At 41.8% G+C, this 22413-nt stretch overlaps 1 protein-coding gene across 4 annotated transcripts in view; it reads left to right on the forward strand.

The window, feature by feature from the left end:
• STK4 (serine/threonine kinase 4) overlaps nucleotides 1–22413 on the forward strand; it is an 88847-nt gene that overhangs the window by 28965 nt on the left and 37469 nt on the right. For all 4 annotated transcript variants that reach the window (XM_029918460.1, XM_029918459.1, XM_029918458.1 and 1 more), the window contains one exon: nucleotides 17874–18031. In XM_029918460.1, the coding sequence (XP_029774320.1) occupies nucleotides 17874–18031 (158 nt within the window). The remainder of the gene's footprint in view (nucleotides 1–17873; nucleotides 18032–22413) is intronic.

Raw genomic sequence — 22413 nt, forward strand, 5'->3', positions numbered from 1 at the left:
CTGTGACTGCTTTACACTAGAGATGCAGAGTGAGCAGTTGTGACAAAGACCGTACAGCCCAGAAAGCCTGAAATGTTTGCTCTCTGGTTCTTTACAGACAGCAAGTTCTCTAACTCCTGCTCTAGACCCTCTGCTTCGTGATTAATTCATTCAGTGAATTTTTCTTCCGTGCTGTATCCTAGGTCCTATGCTAGGTGCTGAGGACATAGCAGGGAATGAAGAAACAGTCCTTGCCCCAAAGGAACTCATGCTCTAGTATGGGAGACAAACCATTAATTACAATTCAGGGTATGAAATTAGTTCTAAACTAGAGGTAACACAGGGGCTTGTCAAAGCATAGTGGAAGGGTGTGTAGTCTGGGCTGAGCATTACTGAAGAAGTCCTGCAGGAAGTGACAGAAAGGGTGGCAGTGACGAGGTGGGTGGAGGGAGCAGCGGACACAGAGGCCCAGAGGACACAGAGGCCCAGAGGCGAGAGAGGGCTGGGTCGAGGTGGGGGGCGGTGGGGGCTGGTTTATCGGGACTGGAGTGAGTGGCTCTGGGGCCGTGGGTCCCAAGCAGCCCTCTCTGCCATCCGCGTGTCAGGTCTGTGTCTTTATAATCAGCCCTTTGTTTACGAAGGGAAGGGTTTTCTTTTTTCTGTTTTGGGGCTGAGACTTATCTGTGTTTGGATTCTGGTCAGAAGTATACAGGTGGTGAAAAGTAGTAATACTGACGATGGATGTGTAAATTGGTGTAATATGCACCAAGGGTTTAAAAAGTTCAGACCTTCGACTCAGCACATTCCACTTCTAGGAATCGGGTCCAAGAAAATAACTGAAGATGCAGACGATTATATGCAAGGATTTTTCCAAACATGTTACTTACAATTGTAAACAAACAAACAAACCTGGTTTAAATGTTTAGTAGCAGATTATTGGTCAAATAAATTATGATACATCTGTAGAGGGAATACTATACCATACAGAAACATTAAGAATCCTGTTTTTGAGGAATACACAGTGAGTTACGGAAACACTTACGGTATGTTGTTAAGTGAAAAGAGAAGGGGGGGCGCCTGGGGAGCTCAGTCACTTAAGCGACTCACTCTTGATTTCGGCCAAGGTCATGATCTCACAGGTTCATGAGCTCGAGCCCTGCGTTGGGCTCTGCACTGATAGCATGGAACCTGCTGGGGATTCTCTCTCTCCTTCTTTCTCTGCCCCTCCCCAGCTCTGTCTCTCTCTCAGAATAAATAAATAGACTTTTAAAAAATTTTTTACAAAGAAAAGAAAGCAGAATTATAGGACAGCTCCATTTTTACAAAAGTAAAAAGATAACATACATTACTGTGTATATAGAAAAAAGACTGAAAAAACAAAAGGTTGGAGGTAAATAAATCAGATATAAAATTATATGTGTTTTAAATTTTATTTATTTTCCACATTATTTTCTAAAGTTATCATAAAAGAAATCCCACCAGAAATACTGATGGGATAGTGTGTCTGGTAAATTCGGGTTTGTATCTGGATTGTCTTGAGAATTCTCCCCCCTCCCCCCTTTTTACTCTTCTTACTTCTTATGGCCTTAAAAATGGGTATTTACAAGAGTCTATAAAAACATTGTCACCCTGCTAAGTCCCTTTAAATCCTGATTTCATTTTGTGTTCTGAGGTATGTTTCATTCCTTAAACTCCAAATTGAAGTATCCTAGATACATATCCTAGATACATGTTTGCTGTTACATAAATTATCACATGAATGTTATGTACTAAATTTAGTTTTTCTTTCTAAATGTTTAAGTAGCCCGTGTGATTTGTTAGGAAGGTTTGTTTTGCATCTGCTGACCTCTAGTTCTTCCCGTGGAGTCTGAGTGCTTTATCTTCTATTTGTTTTTAGGGCTTTAATTATATAGCTGATTCTAATCACTGTGCAGTATAACGTGGCTAGCCCATCAACGTGTGTTGTGCACGCACATGTTATGGAAAATCTGCCCCCTTTTTATTTAAAGAATTAATTTTGTTCCAAATGTAATTTTCCAAATGTATTTTAAGTGCCAGTTAACTCAGCGGGTGGTTTGTTCAGTCTCTGAGCTTGGCTGGTGTAGTGAGTCTGATGAGAAACATGCGTCTTTTATAGAGTCACGATGAAAAACCGTTTAAGACCCCAGCAGTCATAGCCAGGTGGCATCCACTGAACTCCGTTCCCCAGTCGTCTATGCCGGGTCTTGTACCTCAGTTTTGGGGCCACAAGTGTGACACATTTGCCACTTACTTTGAGATTTTTACCACTTGTTTTTTTAGGAGCTACTTAAGCTTTTCATTATGGGAAATTAAAACATAACAGAATTGCACAGAATACTGTCATGACCCCGTGGACTTGTCACACAGTTTCAAAAACAATGGACTCCCCGCCCATCATATTTCAGCCCCTCAGAATGAACTGAGGTCATTTAAAGCAGATCTCAGACATCATACCATTTCTTTGAATTCCTTTTAAACCTTTAAAAGAGCCAACTGACCAGGCTTGGTTCAGAAGCTGCTGTGCTGTTCTGGAGAAGTCACCCTCCTCGTACGGGTCTCTGTGCCTCCGTGGGTGAAATTCAAGAGCGATAAACTTATCCCTTCCCTTGTCTCTTACAGCTCAAGTAGTCCACGTGTTTATGAAACTTTTATAACTCAGGACTAACAGACCTGAAGTATCTAGACGTTAAAATCTGTTTTCACAAATAGTCTTTCACCTACTGCCTTCTTTGAACTTCTGTGAAAAGTTTAATCCTTGAAAATTAAAATTATAACTGTTACCCTCGATAAACCTAACAAAAAAATGATATATCCCCATAGTGGTTTGCATTCGTTTCATAAAATCTAATTTTAAAGAAACTAACAAGAAAATTAGAAGACTTGTATACAGTTTGTGTAGGATATCTAGGTCAGAAACTTTTCTGAATTTTTTGATATGCGTTTGGACAGTTGACTATATTATGCAGATTTTTAAAAAAGTTTATTCCTTGTCGTAGAAAAGTTAAATATTTCATTTGCTTCTATTCTCAATTACCATATTAAAAATTATTATACCAACAGTATTATGGCAATTTTAACAGGTTTTTTTAAAAATGTGGACTTATTTTGAGAGAGGAAGAGCGTGCATGAGCAGGGGAAGGGGCAGAGAGAGTGGGAGAGAGAGATTCCCAATCAGGCTCTGCACTGTCCACACAGAGCCTGACGTGGGGCTTGATCCTAAGAACTGTGAAATCATGACCTGAGCCCAAACCAAGAGTCACTTGCCTAGCCAGCTAAGCCACCCAGGAGCCCCTTTAATGCACTGTTAAAAAAAGATAGTTCACCCTTTCACTCCACTAAAGAAATGCCTGTTTTCGACTGTGTGCCAGCATGGTTCCTATATAGTAATAATTTGCCTGGATATGCCTTTTTTTAATGTTTATTTTTGAGAGAGAGAGAGAGAGAGAGAGAGAGAGAGAGAGAGAGAGAGAGAGAGAGAGAGTGTGTGTGTGTGTGTGTGTGTGTGTGTGTGTGTGTGTGTGTGTGTGTGAGTGGGGGAGGGGCAGAGAGAGGGAGAGACAGAATCGGAAGCAGGCTCCAAGCTCTGAGCTGTCAGCACAGAGCCTGATGCAGGGGCTCGAATTTGTGAACCGCAAGATCATGACCTGAGCTGAGGTCAGTTGCTTAACTGACTGAGCCACCCAGGCGCCCCGCTATTCTTTTTTTTGTTGTTTGTTTGTTTGTTTGTTTGTTTAATGGTTATTTATGTTGAGAGAGAGGGAGAGTGTGAGAGCATGTATGCAAGCAGGGGAGGGACAGAGAGAGGGAGAGAGAGAATCCTGAGCAGGCTCTATGTTGTCAGCCCTGAGCCCTACTTGAGGCTCAAACTCCAGAACCCCAGAACTGTGAGAACATGACTTGAGCTGAAAACGGGAGTTGGACACGTCACTGACTGAGCCACCCAGGCGCCCCTAATTTGCCTAGATTCTCTGTTTTCTGCTGTTGTCCCACTTAGTAAGCGGACACATATTCCGTGTTGCTGCCTGGCCCTTTATTATATTTATCCCACTTAACAGTGTATTTTAATCATTTACCTCTTGCTAGACATTCTGGTTATTCCTGATTTTTCACTATTATATATAAATAACTCTGCAGCGAACATCTTACATATAAATGTGCCTTTTCCTTAGTATCTCCTAGGAGAGGTTTTCAGGAGTATTTGAGTAGTTCTATGTGTATGTGTTATATTGTGACGCTGGCACACTGTCCTCCGAATGTGGTGCCGCTTTACCTCGCACGGGTGCAGTAGCAGCTCTCAGCAACTTTGGTCTCTACCCTTTATATTCATTTCTCTTTTTTATTTCCCATGTTTTAAATCTCTGTGCTATTTTCTGAGTGTTTTCTCTAAGTTTATCATCTATCATTTTTTTTTTAGCCATCTCTAATCAACTGTTTGACCCAGACATTGAGTTTATTTCCGTTACTACTGTTTTTGCCTCTTAGCAGTTTTAGTTATTTTTAAATCTGGTTTTTCTTCTTTTGTGATATCTAGTCTTGTCTTAACAAATGTTATTCCTTTATCTGTTTGAATATTATAAATGTCTTTATTTTAAGGTATTTTTTTAGATCTATTATCTTGAGCTCCTTGTGTCTGATTTCTTTTTTTTTAACCTTTTTTTTAATGTTTATTTATTTTTGAGAGAGAGAAAGCACATGCACATGCATGCAAACAGAGGAGGGGTAGAGAGAGAGGGAGATACAGAATCCAAAGCAACCTCCAGGCTCTGAACTGTCAGCACAGAGCTGAACGCAAGGCTCAAACCAGAAACTGTGAGATCATGACCTGAGCTGAAGTAGGACACTTAACTGACTGAGCCACCCAAGTGCCCTTCTCTCTTTTTTTTTAAGTTGATTTATTTATTTAGAGAGAGAGAGAGAGAGAAAGAGAGAGTGGGGGGGGGGGGGGAGGGGGCTGCGAGAGAGGAGCTAGAGATTCCCAGGCAGGCTTTGCACTGTCATTGCAGAGCCCGATGTGGGGCTCAAACTGAACAAACGTGGGGTCATGACCTGAGTCAAAATCCAGAGTCAGATGATTAACCAAGTGAGAGCCACCCAGGCGCCCCCTTCGGTCTAATCTCTGCTGTTTATTGTGTCTGCTATCTGTCATGTTAGATTTCTTTTTATATTTTGTAATTTTTGTTTGTGAGCTTATCTTCAGTGGGAAGTATATTCTTTGGAGGTCTCTTATGTTCCTGAGGTTACATAGGTATCCTTGTGGGTCTCTAAGGAGTATTTCATTCCAGTGTAGTCTTTAGATTATTAATTGTTTCTGCAGTGTGCTTGTGGTACAGCCAAGGGAATTACATTTCTAGAAGTTGACCCTTTCCACCCCTTCTCACATTCCTAAGCCATGTCCTTGAGCTTGTGGGTGGAGTTTGTCCTAGCTTCTATCTTTTTTGCTGGGAATGGAGTTCTAGCTGCCTTTTTATAGACGTTCACTTGGCTTCTGTCTTTATCTCGGTTCCAGTACCCACATCAGAGTCTAAAAACTAGTCCCTCTGGTGTGGTGTTCACAGTGGGCTGCTCACCTCACTGCTGTGGGTTCCTCTGTTGCTCTTGGCATCTGCACAGCTTCCTGTTCTAATTTTGAGCACTACGGTGTTTTTGTTTTGTTGTCTTGAATTTTTGTATATAGAGCAGGAGGGGGTCCCTCTGGTGCTTCCGTTCATTCAGTCATCTTGACCTGCCTCTAGTGATGAGATGTCTGTACTTTCTCTCCCAGGACAACTCGGGAGAGGTTACTTGCTCCTGGCCACGTGGCGAGTGAGTGCTGGAGCTGGTCATCTGAAGCCCAGAGTCTGTGCTCCTTTCGTTCTCCTGAACTTCAACTTTTTCTGGAAGCATTTCCTTACATTAATGGGCATTAGACCTAATATAAGACTCATCAAAATTCATGATTAAGACTAGTGCTGGCTTTTGAGGAGATTCCAGAAGATACCTATTTTTTTAGGACTGATTATTTATTACATAAGTTATTTCTTTATTATACTCAGGAGGATAGACATTATACCCGTTAATAATCATTAATGATTAGGCCCTTTATGTATCAGGCATTGAGTTCAATCCTGTGTAAACATTTGACACGCTGATCATTGTCCCCGTGCTGTGTGGTAAATATAGCCAACCCCCATTTTATCGCAGCAGAAACGGAATTGCAAAGAGATTAAGTAATTTGCTCGTGATTACATCGTGAGTAATAGAAGTGCCAAGGCTTGATGCCAGATATGTTTGATTTCAGAGCTTATTATATTATATTCCTCCTCCGCAGAGCCTTTTTTATTAAGCTGTTGAGGGACAGGACCAAGGCTCATGTGACAGATCATATATTGGTAAGCCTCCGCCTGCAGTAATATACCTCTCCTTACTGGTTGTTTGAATAACTAGCTACCTTGCATGTTTCCGCAGAGTTCCAGAAGGGCAGATGGCTCTCAAAGGGGGCCGGCCTCGGATGGTAGGCCTGATGGTGTCAACATCCGAGGGAGTGTTTTGGCTGTGGATGTTTGAGTACAGTAAGGAGTCTGGTTGCAGCTGGAGGGAGGGGATCAGAGTGAGGGGACTCCGGGTTGCCTTAGACCTCAGGCACCTCTGTAAGAACCACGGAGGGAAACTATGGCTTGTGCTACTTTGAAAACTGTGTCTGGATAAAATATCCGTTTGGGGATTTTAGAAGGTTTCTTCTGTTTGTCTACATAAGTGTGGGTTTTTTGTTTTTGTTTTGTTTTGTTTTTTGATAAGGGCTATGGAAGAACTCTGTTTGCCCTCCCCTCCCTGACCCCTCCCCACCCCATCTGAAGTGACAAGGAGAAGAGGTTCTAGGTCAGTGTCAGGATTGTTGTGCTTTCTTAGGGCCAGCAGAGGGAGCTCTGTAACAGAGTATGAGTTAGAATGGGCTTCCCATCAAATGCCCTGTCTATGGTAGGCTTTATTCTCGATCAAGACTGTTGTTTATTTATTTTAAAATCTATTTTAAGTAAGCGCAGCAACACTAGAACAGTGTCTTTATTTTATTTAGGTAGGAAATTGGACACCTCATACTTGGCAAAGTTCAAGTAAGAGTAAAATCTGCCAAAACGTCTCAAAATAGTTTAAACTTTTCCTTTCTTTCCAGATTTCTCAGTAGACCTTCATGAGAACTCATGTTTTCTTTCTGCAGCAGGATATGATGCAGAAATTTTGTACAAAATTTATATGATATAATTTTGCAGCTATCATCAGATAAAATGGCCTGAACAACGTAATTAAATAAGTTTTTAAAACAAAACTTAAAATTCTTGTGCAGGCTGACTTGGAGAGAGTTATATGTGAATCAAAGTAAATATTAGTAATGGCAGTTTGTAGCTTTTGTACCTCTCCTTTTAGTTCCCATCTATCTGTTTACACGTTGACAACACAAAAGTCAATCTTAGTTCTTGCTTTTGATCCTTATATATATGTATGAATACATATGTATATATGTATAGATATAGATACATATATATTTTAAGTTTATTTGAGAGAGAGAGAGAGAGAGAGAGAGCGAGCGAGCATGAACAGACGAGGGACAGAGAGAGAATCCCAGGTTCAAACTCACGAACCGTGAGATCATGACTGGAGCTGAAATCAAGAGTCAGACGCTTAACCAACTGAGCCAACTAGTTGCCACTGATCCTTATATATTTTTCTTTCTTACCAAAACTTTCAGTAGAGTGTAGAATAGTAGAAGTGGTAGTGAGCATTCTTGTTTGAAAGGCTTGAGTCAGTGGATTCAGTCTTTTTAATCCTTCAGTGGTCCAAGTCTAGATTCCAGCCTTTCAAATGAGACTCTGAAAGGGAGTAAGTGGGTGATTTCTATTTAAAACTTGAACATCATTCATAAATTTCTAAGTTTTATTCTAGAGCAATGGCCACATTAATCTCTTGGAAGTAGAATTTTAAAGTGAGTGGCATAAATTAGTTAAGACAGCTCAGAAGCATGTTGTGGGCAGATTACTGGGATAGTATTATGTGGGGCAAACACTGTGTGTTTGTAGTTCCCCAGAAATTCCTAAGTCTCATGAAGGCCCCTATTGTTGCTGTAAGTTTCCTCATGTTAAAACCAAAGTCCAGGCTCTTGTTGAAATGATTTTATTTCAACACCACCAGACACAATTTCGGAGCTGCATGAGTTGGAAATTCTTGACTCACAGCCCAGTTTCTCTACACCTGCAGTGGTTTGGAGGGGATTGTTTTAATGTTGCCTCCCTTGTGTGTTCTCCATCTCATTCCCGCCGACTCCGATGATCGCATGTGCAAGGATAGTAAATGGGGCATAATGTACTGCGTGTGTCTTAGCACTTCTTTTACCAGAATGGCCTTACTGTGCAATTTCTTTAAAAGTATTGTCAGAGAGGGGCGCCTGCGTGGCTCAGTTGGTTGAGCATCCAGCTTCGGCTAGGGTCATGATCTCGGGTTCATGGGTTGGAGCCCCAGGTCAGACTCTGTGCTGACAACTAGTTCAGAGCCTGGAGCTTGTCTTCAGATTCCTCCCTCTCTCTCTCTGACTCTCCCCTGCTCACGCTGTCTCTCTCTCTCTCAAAAATAAATAAAACATTAAATAAATAAAACTATGGTCAGAGAATGTTAAGTGTTCATGTATCTTTGCCACTCACAGCATTGTCTGAGTGTTCTGCACATGCATTGGTAGAGTTATACCTACCGAAGCTAAAACTTAAAGCCCTTTGTTAGAAATGTATCTCTCAGTTAGGGTAAGAGAAAGAAAAAGGGATCATGGAAAGAACATTAATTTTTGGAACAAGAGTCTTTGCTTTGAAACTCTTTCAGATCTTATAAGCTTCATTCAACTTTGGCAAGTCACTTCCTTTTTTGAGCCTCAGTTTCCTACTCTGAAAAAGTGGGGCATAAAAGTTCCTACTTTGTAGAGCTGGTAAGATGATATGGAATAACGTATGGAAAATACTTAGAGTGTAAATGTTTCAAAAAGGTGAGTCGTGTAAGTTTATGAGTCTTTAGTGAATGAATGACAGTGGCTTTTCAATTGGACCTAAAAGTTCCTTCAACCAGGACTACTTTTCTGCATCCTAATTCCTTTTCTCTTGCTAGTTGTGTTTCTTTACGTATTTGATTTCATTCTTGGTATCAGTGGTGGTTTGTAAGTGCCACCTCTCTGAGCCCTGGTATGAAAATGGTTCAACCAAAGAAAGGTTACCTGTGAGTTTCAGTAATGTTTTAAAAATGTGCTAAAGGGGAAGAGAGAGAAAGTGAGTGAGTGAGTTTGCGTGTTTCACATTCCTTGGCAATAAGATACAGGTATTTTGAGAATCTGTTAAATAGCTCAAAATACAAGATGGCAGATTTTAAAGAAGTCTAGACTTTGGATCCACCTGAACCTTCCTTTGTTAAGTTTCAAACTGTTATCTTAATCCTGTGGAATTTTTACTGACTGCATTTTTTTTCTGTCCCTGAAAGAGAATTGCTGTAGTTCACTGTGCATTTATCAGAATCTTTCTCCTCAGTGGGATTTAAGGTAGAAGAGCAGACACCTTGGTCCTTAGAATTTTCTCACAGTTGCACAAATATTCCAAGGTCAGGAGCACCCGGGTGGTTCAGTCGGTTAAGCTTCTGACTTTAACTCTAGTCACGATCTCAGTTTGTGGGCTCAAGCCCTATGTTGGGCTCTGTGCAGACAGCATGGAGCCTGCTTGGGATTCTCTCCCTCTCTCTGCCCCTCCCTGACTTGTGCTTTCTCTCTCAAAATAAATAAACTTATTTATTTATCTCAAAATAAATAAACTTTAAAAATTGTCTTAAAAAATACTTCAAGGTCATCCTGCTACAGTGGAGACTAAAGCCTAATTGTTTGTGCAGTTTTTCTAATTCTGTCCAGATGTTGGGCTCTTTGGAAAGCATTAACGTTCTTGATTCTTTTGGGATGAGCCAAAAGGCACAGACACATGATGCCTGAAAATTCATTTGAAACGCCCTGCCAGACCACATATGAGGATATGAAAGTACCAGATCTCAATGTAGCTTGGGTGAGTGGCTCAAGGCCTATATTTTTGGGAAGATAAGGTGCTCCATTATAGTTAAATTGGTAAAAGGAGAGAGAGAGCCAGGAATAGCCATGGGGGAAATGTATTTTCCAAGAGGGAGCAGTAGCATGAGAGTAATAAGGAAGAACAAGGCAAAATGAATCCTAAAAGGTATACTTTGGCTTTTATGCCTAAGAGTCAGAGAAATCAGTTTTGACTGGTTGGGGGAGTGTATTTCTCTTGTGCTCTAAGCTGTTCTGACTTGCTTACTCTTATTCAGCAAAGAAATGGAGATGCATTTTAATCAATTTCAGTGGATTTATATAGAAAAGGTAGATGATTCTCATAACTGTTTATGCTCAAAAAAAATCAATTTGGAATCAGTATTTGTTAACAATAAATATTTAATGCCAACCAAGAAGTACTCATTAGGTAGTCACAAGGTGTCACGACTGTGTCGTGTACAAAAACTAAATGAGTCATTTGCTGCTGACCAGGAACTTATAGGTTATAAGGGAAACATGACATTTGTCATTATCATTGTCTAATACTTATGGAGTCCCTGCTGTACTATAACTGTTCCTTGTAGTTCCCTACACGTCAGGGCATCACATGGATGATGGATAGTGGTATTCGACGTGGCCATAACTTACATATGCAGGTTACATAACGAGGCAAAATGCTGGGGAAGTGGTACAGACAAGTATTAAAGGTTTTGTGAGAAGGAAAGCAAGAACTTAAATGCGCAGAAAGGCTGAGGGAGGCTATTTTAGACAGGTGCAAAGTCAGAAAGTAAACATATACATTGACTATTCAATTTGGCTGGAGTGGATTTTGACCGGATGCTGGAGGACCTTGAGTGCCATGCTGAGAAGTTTGAACTTGGTAATTACTGTTGATAATAGGGCAGTATAAAGTCATGTTGATCAGAAAAGTGATAGGATAAGGTGGCTTATTAGAAGAGGCAGATGGATGATGTGGAGCTTGAAAAGACTGGAAAAGGGAGATTTTTACAATAACCAACGTATGGATCTTCTCACTTGTTAACTGTATCTTTGTAGATGTGTACCTCTTTTGCTCTAGTTAGTAACTCTCTGAAATTCGGATTTAGATTTCTTTGAATAGATATGTGGCAGCTCACCAGAGTTAAAGACCTAAGTACCACTGCCTAGAAGTCACATCGATTTACAGAGAGGCAGTTGGCAAAATCGGTTAACTGGAAGAGTTATTCCATTTGGACTCCAGGGAATCTTCTAATTTATGACTCCAGCAATTCTCAGTGGTTTCAGAGAGCATGCAAAGGAGTATTTACGGCCAGACATAGAAACTTGGATAATAACTTGTGTAATGAAATGAATTAATATGTGGAAGATACTTAGGTGCCTAGTAACAAAAACAAAAACCACACAAAACCCAAAATCTAATAAAGGTTAGATTAAAAGCCAAAACAAACAACCCTCTGATAAGTCATTTTATTCCATGCCAAAAGAAAACATTTGAGAGATTACTTGAGTTTTTTCCTTGCAAATACTCACATATGAAACAGAGAAGAAAGTGCAGGCCCTGGTACTTTTCTAATTTAAACAGAATATATTACTGTTAAAGTAGAAAAGGGTTGTTATTGTAGAAATTAAGGGCAGAGTAGTGACCATTATGGTTTACTTAATGACAGTCTTAAAAATGCACATAAAAATGAAAGGGCATAAAGTTTAATGTTTAATAGGTGGTCATTTCATAGGGAAAGATGGGCGTCAGTCTTTGGTTAGTCTCTTTCTCAGATATGACTCCCTAGGCGTTGTGTCGTAGCTCAAAGGAATCTAGAAGTAAAAATAAACTGTAGAGGAAAGAGGTTCTTCTTTTTTTCAATTATGTTTTTTAATCTCTAGTTTTTCTAGTATTGTTTTTGAGAGAGGGTGTGTGTGCAAGTGTGCGAGCAGCGGGGGTGGGTAGATGAGAGTGAGAGAGAATTTTAAGCAAGCTCCAGGCCCGGCGTGGAGCCCGATCCGATGCAGGGCTTGAACTCACGACCATGAGATCATGACCGAGCAGAGATCACGACCTGAACCTAAATCAAGAGTTGGACACTTTATCAGCTGAGCCCCCCAGGCACCCCTAAAATTGAGTTATTACTTATACTTCACATACCATGTAATTCACTCATTTAAAGTATACAATTCAATGGGTTTTAGTATATTTACAGTTTTGCAGCCATCATCATAATCTAATTTTTAAAGATGTATTTTTTTAATTGAGCTATAATTCCCATATCATAAAATTCACCATTTGAAAGTTACAATTCTGTGGCTTTTTAGTATGTTAGCAGGGTTGTGCAACCATAGCCACTGTTCAATTCCAGACATTTTCCTCACCACCCCCAAAACCACAGTCCTGTTAGCAGTCACTTCGTATTATCCCTGTCCCCCATTGCAGGCACCCATCATCTGCTTTCTGTCTCTATGGATTTGCCTAGTCTGGACATTTTATATAAGTGGAATCCTACAAAATGTGGCCTTTGCATCCGGCTTCTTCCTCTTAATGTTTTCAAGGTTCGTCCATGGTGGAGCATGTGTCCGTACCTCATTCCTTTTTGCGGCTGAATGATTCCATTGTATGGATAGTACCGTTTCATTGACCCTCAAAATTCTTAGAGAATTTTGATCACCCCTAGAAGAAACTCTATGTCTGTTAGCAGTCATTTCCCACTCACCCCACGGGCCTGGGCAGCTCATCCACTTCCTGTCTCTGCAGATTTGCCTGTTCTGAACATTTCATGCGGAGGCGTAGAATATGTGGTCTTTTGTGACTGGCTCTTTTCACTTAGCATAATGCTTTTAGGGTTCATCCATGTACCATGTATCAGTACTTCATTTCTTTTTATTGCTGAATAATATTCCATTGTATAGTGATTCCATATTTGATGTCTCCATTCTTCAGTTGATGGACATTGGGTTGTTAGGTGTTTCTGCTTTTAGATAGCATTTTTCAAAGAAAAATAAATATGGGATACAGTTGCTTACAAATTCACCCCTGGTCTGTGAGCTTAGACGGATTGTCCACTGAGCTTGCCAGATGCTGCTCACAAAGTAAAATGGGTCAGTCATAGTACAGGAATCCGGGCAGTTCCTGCGTCAGATCAAAGATCAGAGCAGGTGATGACCGTTTAGAAAGTTTGACTTTCCTGCTCAGTCTGTTCTCCCTACGGCTTCAGGTTTCTGGAATTATCATTCAGCAGAATGTCTTCATTTCCTGGGATACATCTGAAAAAATACCCCAGCTCACACCGAAACAAAAAGCCCACCGGCCAGCCGAAACCCTGGGGACAGCATTGCCTTTAATGAGCTTGGACGGAATCTCTCAGGCTTTTCAGTTCTGGCAGGCTGCTGTCCAGCACACCTGATTATCCAGCTCCGGAGAGCTCAAAGAGAAGTTCGAAGATACAGTTACTGGGAAAATTCCATTCCCCCAGTCTTTCTACACTCACCTTAATGGCAGTTCTGACATGCCAAGAATTTTCATTTTGATTTTAGAGAATTTGCAGTATGAGACTCATCAGACTTACACTGATGATCAGGGTTCAGATCCCATCCTGTTGGTAACTAGCTACGTAATCTTAAGCAGATTTCTCACCCACAAGGTGGAAACAGTTAATACATAACTCAGAAGATGAGGATTAAGTGAAATGGTAGATCGTCTCCTACTTGGTGCCTAATAAATGCGGGTCCTCCTCCCTCCTGCTGCATTTACGTGATGTTTATGAAGCTTGGATAGGACTGTCATGCAAAAGTACCTGGTAAAATGCCTGAAACTTGGAAGGTATTCAGTAAATCTTAATTGAACCTGAGAGGTGCTTGGGTAGCTCAGTCGGTTAAACATCCAACTTTGGCCCAGGTCACAATCTCTCGGTTTGTGAGTCTCGAGCCCCGCATCGGGCTCTGTGCTGACAGCTCAGAGCTTGGAGCCTGCTTCCGATTCTGTGTCTCCCTCTCTCTCTCTGTCCCTCCCCTGCTCTCTCTCTCTCATTCTCTCTCTCTCTCAAAAATAAATAAACATTAAACTTTTTTAATTGAATTTGAACTTGAGTTCTCAAAGAATAGAACTTTTTTTTTTAGATTTAGGGTGTAGTGTGTGTGAGGGAGAGAGGCAGATAGACACCATCCCCGTTAGTTTTGACTGCGTAACAAACACTTCAAAACATAAGTGTTGGTGGTACAGGGGTGAGTTTAGCTGCCTCCCAAAACTTAGCGGTCAGCTGGTGTCACAGTGGCCGGGGCTGGCTGACTTATGAAGGCCCCAGCTAAGACCCTCTGTTGACTAGGGTCCCTTGCCACACGGTATTTTGCCATCCAGCAGGCTCACTCAGGGTCATTTGCATGATAGGACACACAAACTTCTCCCATCACTTGTGTTTCAGGGACCAAAGCCAGTCCCATGGCTTGATCCCATGGCAAAGCCGAGTCATTGTGGGAGGGCGTTATCAACGGGCGAGGACACTAGGGGGGTTATCAGGGCCATTTTTTGCAAACATTTTATCCAAGGTACTACTTATTATGGTGATACAGACCTGTTTACGGAGAATTATCAGTCTATAAAACCAGAGTGAGAGCAGGTGCTGTAATTTATGGTGTTGGTAAGAAAATGTTGGTCACAACAGGAGTGCTGACTGCTCCGTATTAACTTAATACAAGAAGCACTGAAATACGTAGAGGCAGAACACTGTGATGCAGGCGGTTAATTTCTGGAACCACTAAATAAGGAATCACAAGCACACCTAACTGGTTTTCTTATTTGAGTGCATGCTGCTTCCTGCCAGTAGAGTTGGCTTCTCCTACCTGTTGATTCATTCATGTCTTCAGCTTTACTTATATAAAACATTTTTATAACCAATATTTTATACAGTTTGGGCCAAGGAAAATGTGGTCACCTCTTCTATCTGTCTTAAAAAAGACACCTGCTCCCCACCCCCACCTCCAAAAAAAGCCCTACTAACAACAACAACAAAAAACTCGAAGAGTCAGAGACAGTCTTGTCACAAGTATTTGTTGGGTCCTAACTACTTTTTGCTTTCATCTGGTCTTTGGTTTGTGCCCATACACATCTAACTTGTGCATATTTTAGTTTAGAGGTTATCAAGTGTGATAATCCCTTTGGAGATAACATCTTTTGAATGGTTATCAGTAACTGAGCATAAATATGTTTTCATAAGTTACTGCCAACTCAGAGAATTAGGAAGTTTTTCGAGCTGTAAAGGGGAGTGGGAAATAATGGTCCAGGGGCCTCTTTTTGTAGATTAGAACCTGTGGTTTTCCCAGGATTTTATAGTTGGGCCAAAATATGTATCTTTGAACCCCAGGATAGGGAGGTTGTTTTTTTTTTAAGTTTACTTATTTATTTTGAGAGAGAGAGAGAGAGAGAGTGAGCGAACAGAGGAGGGGCAGAGAGAGAGGGAGACATAGAATCAGGATAGGGTTTAAATATATATATATATATATTGACTTCTTTTTCTTTTCTTTTTAATGTTGTATTTATTTTTGATACAGAGAGAGACAGAGCATGAAAGGGGGAGGGGCAGAGAGAGAAGGAGACACAGAACCAGAAGCAGGCTCCAGGCTCTGTCAGCACAGAGCCTGACGAGGGGCTCAAACCCATGAACGTGAGATCTGACCTGAGCCGAAGTCTGAGGCTTAACCGACTGAGCCACCCAGGCGCCCCTATGTACATATATATCTATATCTATATCTATATCTATATCTATCTATCTATATCTATATCTATATCTATCTATCTATCTATCTATCTATATATATATATATATATATAGAGAGAGAGAGAGAGAGAGAGAGAGAGAGAGAGAGGCAGAGAGAGCACACATGCAGGAGCAGGGGAGGGGCAGAGAGGGAGGGAGACACAGAATTTGAAGAAGGCTCCAGCTCTGAGCTGTCAGCACAGAGACCAACACGGGGCTCGAACTCACAAACCATGAGATCATGACTCTGAGCCGAAGTCAGACACCTAAGCGGCTGAGCCACCCAGGCGCCCTTCCACAGTTAGGTTTTAAATGCATTCACACAAGCTTTCTTACAGTACTTATGGTTTCCATTCTTACCATTGGAGCTTTTACCCATTTGGAATTTTCCTGTTTAAGACGTGAAGTGTGGATCCAACTCAGTGTTTTTCCAAATAACTATCTAGTTGTTTGGAAGCCATTCGGGCTCTCTATTTTGTTTTAGGACTTCCTGTCCTGGTCAGCTGCTTGGAGTGTCTAGCCAGGAGATTCCGTATGAAGGGACACTGTATGCTGTATGTGACACCTGTCGCTAGCACTGTCACGGTTGCACGGGTCCAGGAAGCTCTCGAAATACTCTTTTTCTCTGTGTGGGATTGTGTGGAGGCTGCTTCCCGGCCGTTTCTGCCCAGAGGAGGGGACTGATCAAAAGTACTTGTCAGCAAATCAAAAACACCTCCGCTTCTACAAGTTTTATTTTGTTGTAGTCTTTTCAATAGTAGATTATGAAATACCTTAACTTCAACTCAAAAATTAAATAAATAAGCGTGAAAAGCCCTTAATGTGGTACCTAGAACAAACAAAACCACACACACGATCACCACAGAATCATTAACCGATCTTAGTAAGTACTGTGTATAATCCCTCATAAGTGAGGAGGCCTCAGTGAAGTAGGCTTTGGGCAGCATCTGGAAGTGGGCAGATCTGGGATTGGCTGCTCTTGAACTTGGCAATGGTAAAGTGAGATGACAAACGTCTGAGAGGCAGTCAGGACGCCGGCTTGATACTGGACCAGGCCAGCGTCGGGAGATAAGGTTGCAGGGGACAAATGTTCAAACACTTGCTGGTGTTTCTCTTCTAGGCTCCTCCCCATCCACTTCTTAATTAAGTTTACTTATTTATTTATATATAGAGAGAACACAAGTGGGATAGGGGCAGAGAGAGACAAAGAGGGAGAGAGAACTCCAAGCAAGGTTTGTGCTGTCTGCACAGAGCCCCACATTGGGCTCAAACTCACGAATCAGGAGATCATGACCTGAGCCAGGACCAAGAGTTAGATGCTTAACTGACTGAGCCGCCCAGACTCCCCTCTCCACCCACTTCTTAAGGCTTTGAACCTTCTGGTCTTTTTTCCTAGTCACCAGGGAAGAGGGAAATATACACCCAACATGTTCATGGAAAGCACTGGGGAAAAATTTCTGTACTTCCCGGTATTAGAATATTAATTGGAAGCACAAATTACTTTGTGCTTTATAAATGGTAAGCCATTTATAAAATAAGATTTTAGAAGTTACATAATATTTCCTGGAGTGGATGGATTATGATATACTCTATTCGCTTTGTTGTACGTATTTTCCTTATTAGTCCAGTCGGATCCTGGGTTTATCAGAGGGGAGTCGCCCTACTGTATTATCCCCTTCTCTACTCCCTTGGATCCAGAATATGTTGTATATGTAGATGATAAGTAAATATTTTGCTTGCTTCTCTGTTTGCAGTCTAAGTGTTACAGGAGCATTTTGCCATCGGAGACCCAAAAAATACTACTTGTGTCTTACTTGGAGTCATTCCATCACCCAGGTCTCCATCCAGAAAAAAGGGGCCTTGGGGAAATATTTGCATGTATTTGGGGGGCCCCACATCCTCAGAAATTCCAGGAGAAGCATTTGTGCATTTCCTTGTGGTTTTCACTAGATTCTCGCGAGGGTCCTTCCCTAAAAAAGCCACTGACGCACAGGCTGGATGAAGCCGTCTGGAGATGGGTGTATCCATAAACTTACTGAGGTTGAAGATACCATTTTTCTCCTTTTCTTGTTCTTGGGTTTCAGGAAGGGATGAGACCATGCAGCCTGCAAAACCATCGTTCCTCGAATACTTTGAACAAAAAGAGAAGGAAAACCAGACCAACAGCTTCGGCAAAAGTGTCCCGGGCGCCCCGAGGAACTCCTCGGGGTGGAAAGTGCCGCAGGACGGAGACTATGAGTTTGTAAGTAGCACCGGGGTGAAGGCCTCTGTCTGCGGGGCGCAGTTATTTGCCGCCTCGCACATCCATGCTGTCACTTCACCGAAAGCGCAAAGGCATTTTCCTTTCTTTTCTCTTTTTTCCAGGGGAATTCTACCAAACATTTATTTATTTATGTTTTTAATCGTTTATTGCCAAGTTGGTTTCCATAGAACACCCAGTGCTCTTCCCCACAAGTGCCCCCCCCATGACCATCACGCTCTTCCCCTTGCCCTCCCCCTTCAGCCCTCAGTTTGTTTTCAGTATTCAGGAGTCTCTCATGATTTGGCAAAGGCGTTTTCTTGTGCATGGCAGGCCTCTGGCCATCGGGCCGAGGGCCTCATGAGCTCGAGACAACATCCTGACTGACATTTGAGCCGGTCTGGGGCTCCCGATCCGTGGCATCTTCTTTGCTTTAAAAATCCTTTATTCACTTTGCCGCTTGTCTTTTTGTCGAGCGTGGCATTATCAATGGTAAAAGAAATCCTCACCGAGTAAGGACGCACATTCCCAGTTGAGCCGGGGTTGTGACTCTGTATTTATGAATTACACCGGAGGGCCGTCCATGCCGGTTCGTAGTACTTTTGCTGTTTGCTAACCATTACCCTAATTTTAGGCTCTCTGAGACGATTATTGTGAACGTTGCCCGAGGATGAATATTAAATTGTTCCAAAGTTTCTTATGAAAAACTGGGTGTGTCTTTCCTTTCTCTGCAGTGGAACATTCTCCCTCAACCACAGACACGTGTTAATGTTCACAGAGATTTAATGAGCAGAGGCAATAAAAACTTGGGGGAAAAAGTAAGCTAAAGAGTCTGCATTCCTTTTTTGAATATTTTTAGAAAAGAATTTTCTCTTTGGGGATTTTTTTACTTTTACACTCTTAAAATCTGTCATGATTCTGATGTCGCCTATAAAAGAACTCAGGTTGGGCGTTATGTTTGGATTCTGGGAGGCCTTTCTGGTCCTGGCTTTCCACCCTCCTACTCACCGGCCTCGAGGTAATGAGCTCCGTCTCCCATACGTAGTTTCTACCGTTGTACAGTAGCAGGAATGTCATAGTTGGTGCTAATGGAGACAGAGATTATTTGAGGACCAGAATAGCCCACCGGAGGCTGTTTTACTGTTGAGTCACTGAAGCCCTGTCAGAGCCCCACTTCGTGTGCCTCACCGTCTGTGCACTCGCTTACTTCTTCAGCATCATGTGTTAGGATCAGCTATTCACTCAGTGATTAGTAGACTCGTGACATTTGATTTGTTTTTGCGATCTGTGTTGCCTTCGGCATATTTGTAAGGACTGGTTTTCTCAGTTGAGTGAATCTCTAGACAAAGATGAAGTAACTTTCGGATACCAGATCCATTCATCATGACAGAGAGCTTCAGAATCCTCACCTCTGTATTCCTAGGCATAGTGTCCTTTTCTTTGATAAGTTAGTGATCCTGAAATTCCAGTCATTTTAATCATTAGTTTTGGATTGGTAGTTCCAGCGTTTGAAGAATTCTCTTCTCTCTGTCCCAGTCTTCCCGGACTAGGATCACTGGCAGAGGACTTGTTTTGGTGGGCAAGCTGCTTATGCAAAGAGGGTTTCTTTCGTAGGTTTTTGGAGAGCGTGCTTCGCATTCTGGAAGTAGGCGACTGCTGGAGGGAGTGGCCATGAGCGCCGGGAGTAGGTGAGCACATTGCCCAAGCTGATGGCGCCTGGCCGGTGGGAGGAGGTCAGAGCCCTCCCTCTACACAGAGCTTGTAAACTGGCAGCATCCAGCCCACAGACCTTTTTTCTGTGCCCCGTATAGTGTTTACAAATCTTTAAGTAGTTGCCCAGGTTTGAAAGTTGAGAGCTTTTAGATAAAACGGTAGATCGCTGGCTTAGTTTGAAAACGTAGAAGACCTGGCCGTACCTGGAGCTGCGCAGCAGCTGCCCTCGTGAGGTCCGGTTCCCAATGCCTGGCCTCCTTCCTTCATGTGTGTTAACCGACCTGCCCGGCACTTAGGGGCATTGGACGCCGGGCTTCTTGCTGTAAATCCTTAGGGTGAGTATATGTCCACGTTGTGGCTGAACCAACCCGTCCTACCACATAAAATTTTATTCTGCTTTTATTGTCCGGATTTCAACAGAATTAATTTTTAACTTCTCTTTTAAGAGAATCTCAAACTAAGCAATGAAAGAAAGTTTAGGCGGGGTATACACGAGCTGCTATTTCAAAAAGTGCCAGAGATCAAGTGAAAATGATTTTTAATGCCTTGATGTTCTTGCTAGGTAGCTCTTGCCTTGACCCCAAATCAAGCGTGTGAAATAACAGCCTCAAACAGTTTCTTTTTTTTTTTTTTTAATGTTTTATTTTTATTTTTGATACAGGGAGAGACAAAGCATGAGAGGGGGAGGGGCAGAGAGAGAAGGGGACACAGAACCGGAAGCAGGCTCCAGGCTCTGAGCTAGCTGTCAGCACAGAGCCTCATGCGGGGCTCGAACCCATGAATGTGAGATCTGACCTGAGCCGAAGCCGGAGGCTTAACCGACTGAGCCACCCAGGCGCCCCTCAAACAGTTTCTTAAAGTGTCTCCCTGGCCCAGCAGTGCTGGTGTCACCTGGAAACTTGTTAGAAATGCAGTTTCTCAGGCCCCACCCCAGCATCTCTGGGGACAGCACCGAGGCATCTGCTCTGACCCACCTTACACTTGATTCCAACTTGCTAAATTCTGGTCTGAAGGTGTTTAGAGTGCGGTATATCTTTACATACGTTTCTCTTTTCTTTCGTTTTGACACTATAGAAACTCAGAAATAAGGATGTATTCATATTTTATTAGCATTGCATGATTTTTAAAAACTTCCCTTTTATTCTCCTTTTGCATCTCCTGTACTCCTATTGGAGTTACCAAAGACACACAGAAAAGAAGGAAAATACCCATTTGTAAGTGACATTTGGCAAAGAATGAGCCAATCTGTTGCGTGAAAAAAGTATTCTGAATAATTTCACTGAGTTCGTAGAAGGTCGTGTGTCAGACTCGCTAACATGTCTCCCTCAACAATGTCTTACAGATGCGCCGATTTCCCAACAGGCATTTAGTAGTACTTAGCTATGAAATTTGATACATTTAACAGGTTTTAATTATGAAAAAGATACTCTCTTTCTTCCTGTGAAGGCAGTTGCTATTTTGAAATGAACTTTTTGCCCGAAATGGCAAATAGGAAGTAATTTTGTCAGAAGTGGTAGAGTTGGATACTGACAAAAACTGTCATATTTTCACCTGAAATTGAATACTTCTGCATTTCTAAAATTGAATTGCCTTATTTGCCATGTTAGAAAAGCAACAAAGGTTTCTTTTAATGTTTAATATATATTGTGATTAAAGTGTAAATAAAAGATGCTTGAAAATGCAATATTCTCTAAAATCAGCATTTCAGAGTCTGTAAACAGATTGCAAGCGACGAATATTGCTTCGAGGAGAATTCAGACCCTCCCATTTTGCCGTTTGTAAAACCTCAAAAGGCTGTAAGCTTAAATCCAGTTTGGCTCCCGAATCTTCTGGAAACATGCTGTGATCTTTAAGTCTAAGGTGGCTGGGAAGCCAGGATGGGGGCTGCCCTTGAGCTTGCGTTGGTGACGGAGACAGACATTATTATTAGGTCAGGCAACCTGCTCGTTCAGGTAATAGTGGCATCGAAGGGAAAAAAAGCCACAGTAAAGAGCATGAGAGACGGTCTTGCAGAGCAAGGGGACATTCAGCCAAGACCTGAGTGAAGAGGCAGCACAGACAAAGGCTCCGAAGCCAGCGGGCCTGATGTCAAAATGAAGCCCGCCATGGCAGGAGCAGAGTGACCTGGGGGACAGCAGCCCAGATGTGAACACTTCAATAATTACAGATGTCTGAGCGCCTCAAAATCACCTTGGGATCAAAATAACAGTCAAAATCCAGTTAAATCTTGTTAATAAGAGATAATAACTAAAAAAAATATCACTGAAAAGTTTAAAACAGGAAAATGGAAAAAGACCCACTCAGCAAAATCCTTGCTAAAAGGAAGTAGGTGAAAGAATATTAATATCGTATAAAATAGAATCCAAGACATAGTATGTGAGGGAAAGATACGTTTTACATTGCTAAGAGGTGTGCTTGATCAGAAGACCTAAGTGGTGCACTTCTGTAAGCGTGTGTACTTCTCCCAAATTGCTAGAAATACAGGTGGCAATGAGAAAATGAGTCATAGATGAAGGCATAAATGTTCCTCTTTCAAAACTGGACAAAAAACAAGAGTACCACAGTTAACAAGGTTGATAAAACAGAAAATAGGAACACTTTTCTAATCTTCATGACACTTTTAAAACATATATGGAATAGACACACAAGTTGACTATGTTTTATTTTTTTTT

This window comes from Suricata suricatta, chromosome 12 (assembly GCF_006229205.1).
Source record: "Suricata suricatta isolate VVHF042 chromosome 12, meerkat_22Aug2017_6uvM2_HiC, whole genome shotgun sequence".
Classification (NCBI taxonomy): Eukaryota; Metazoa; Chordata; class Mammalia; order Carnivora; family Herpestidae; genus Suricata; species Suricata suricatta.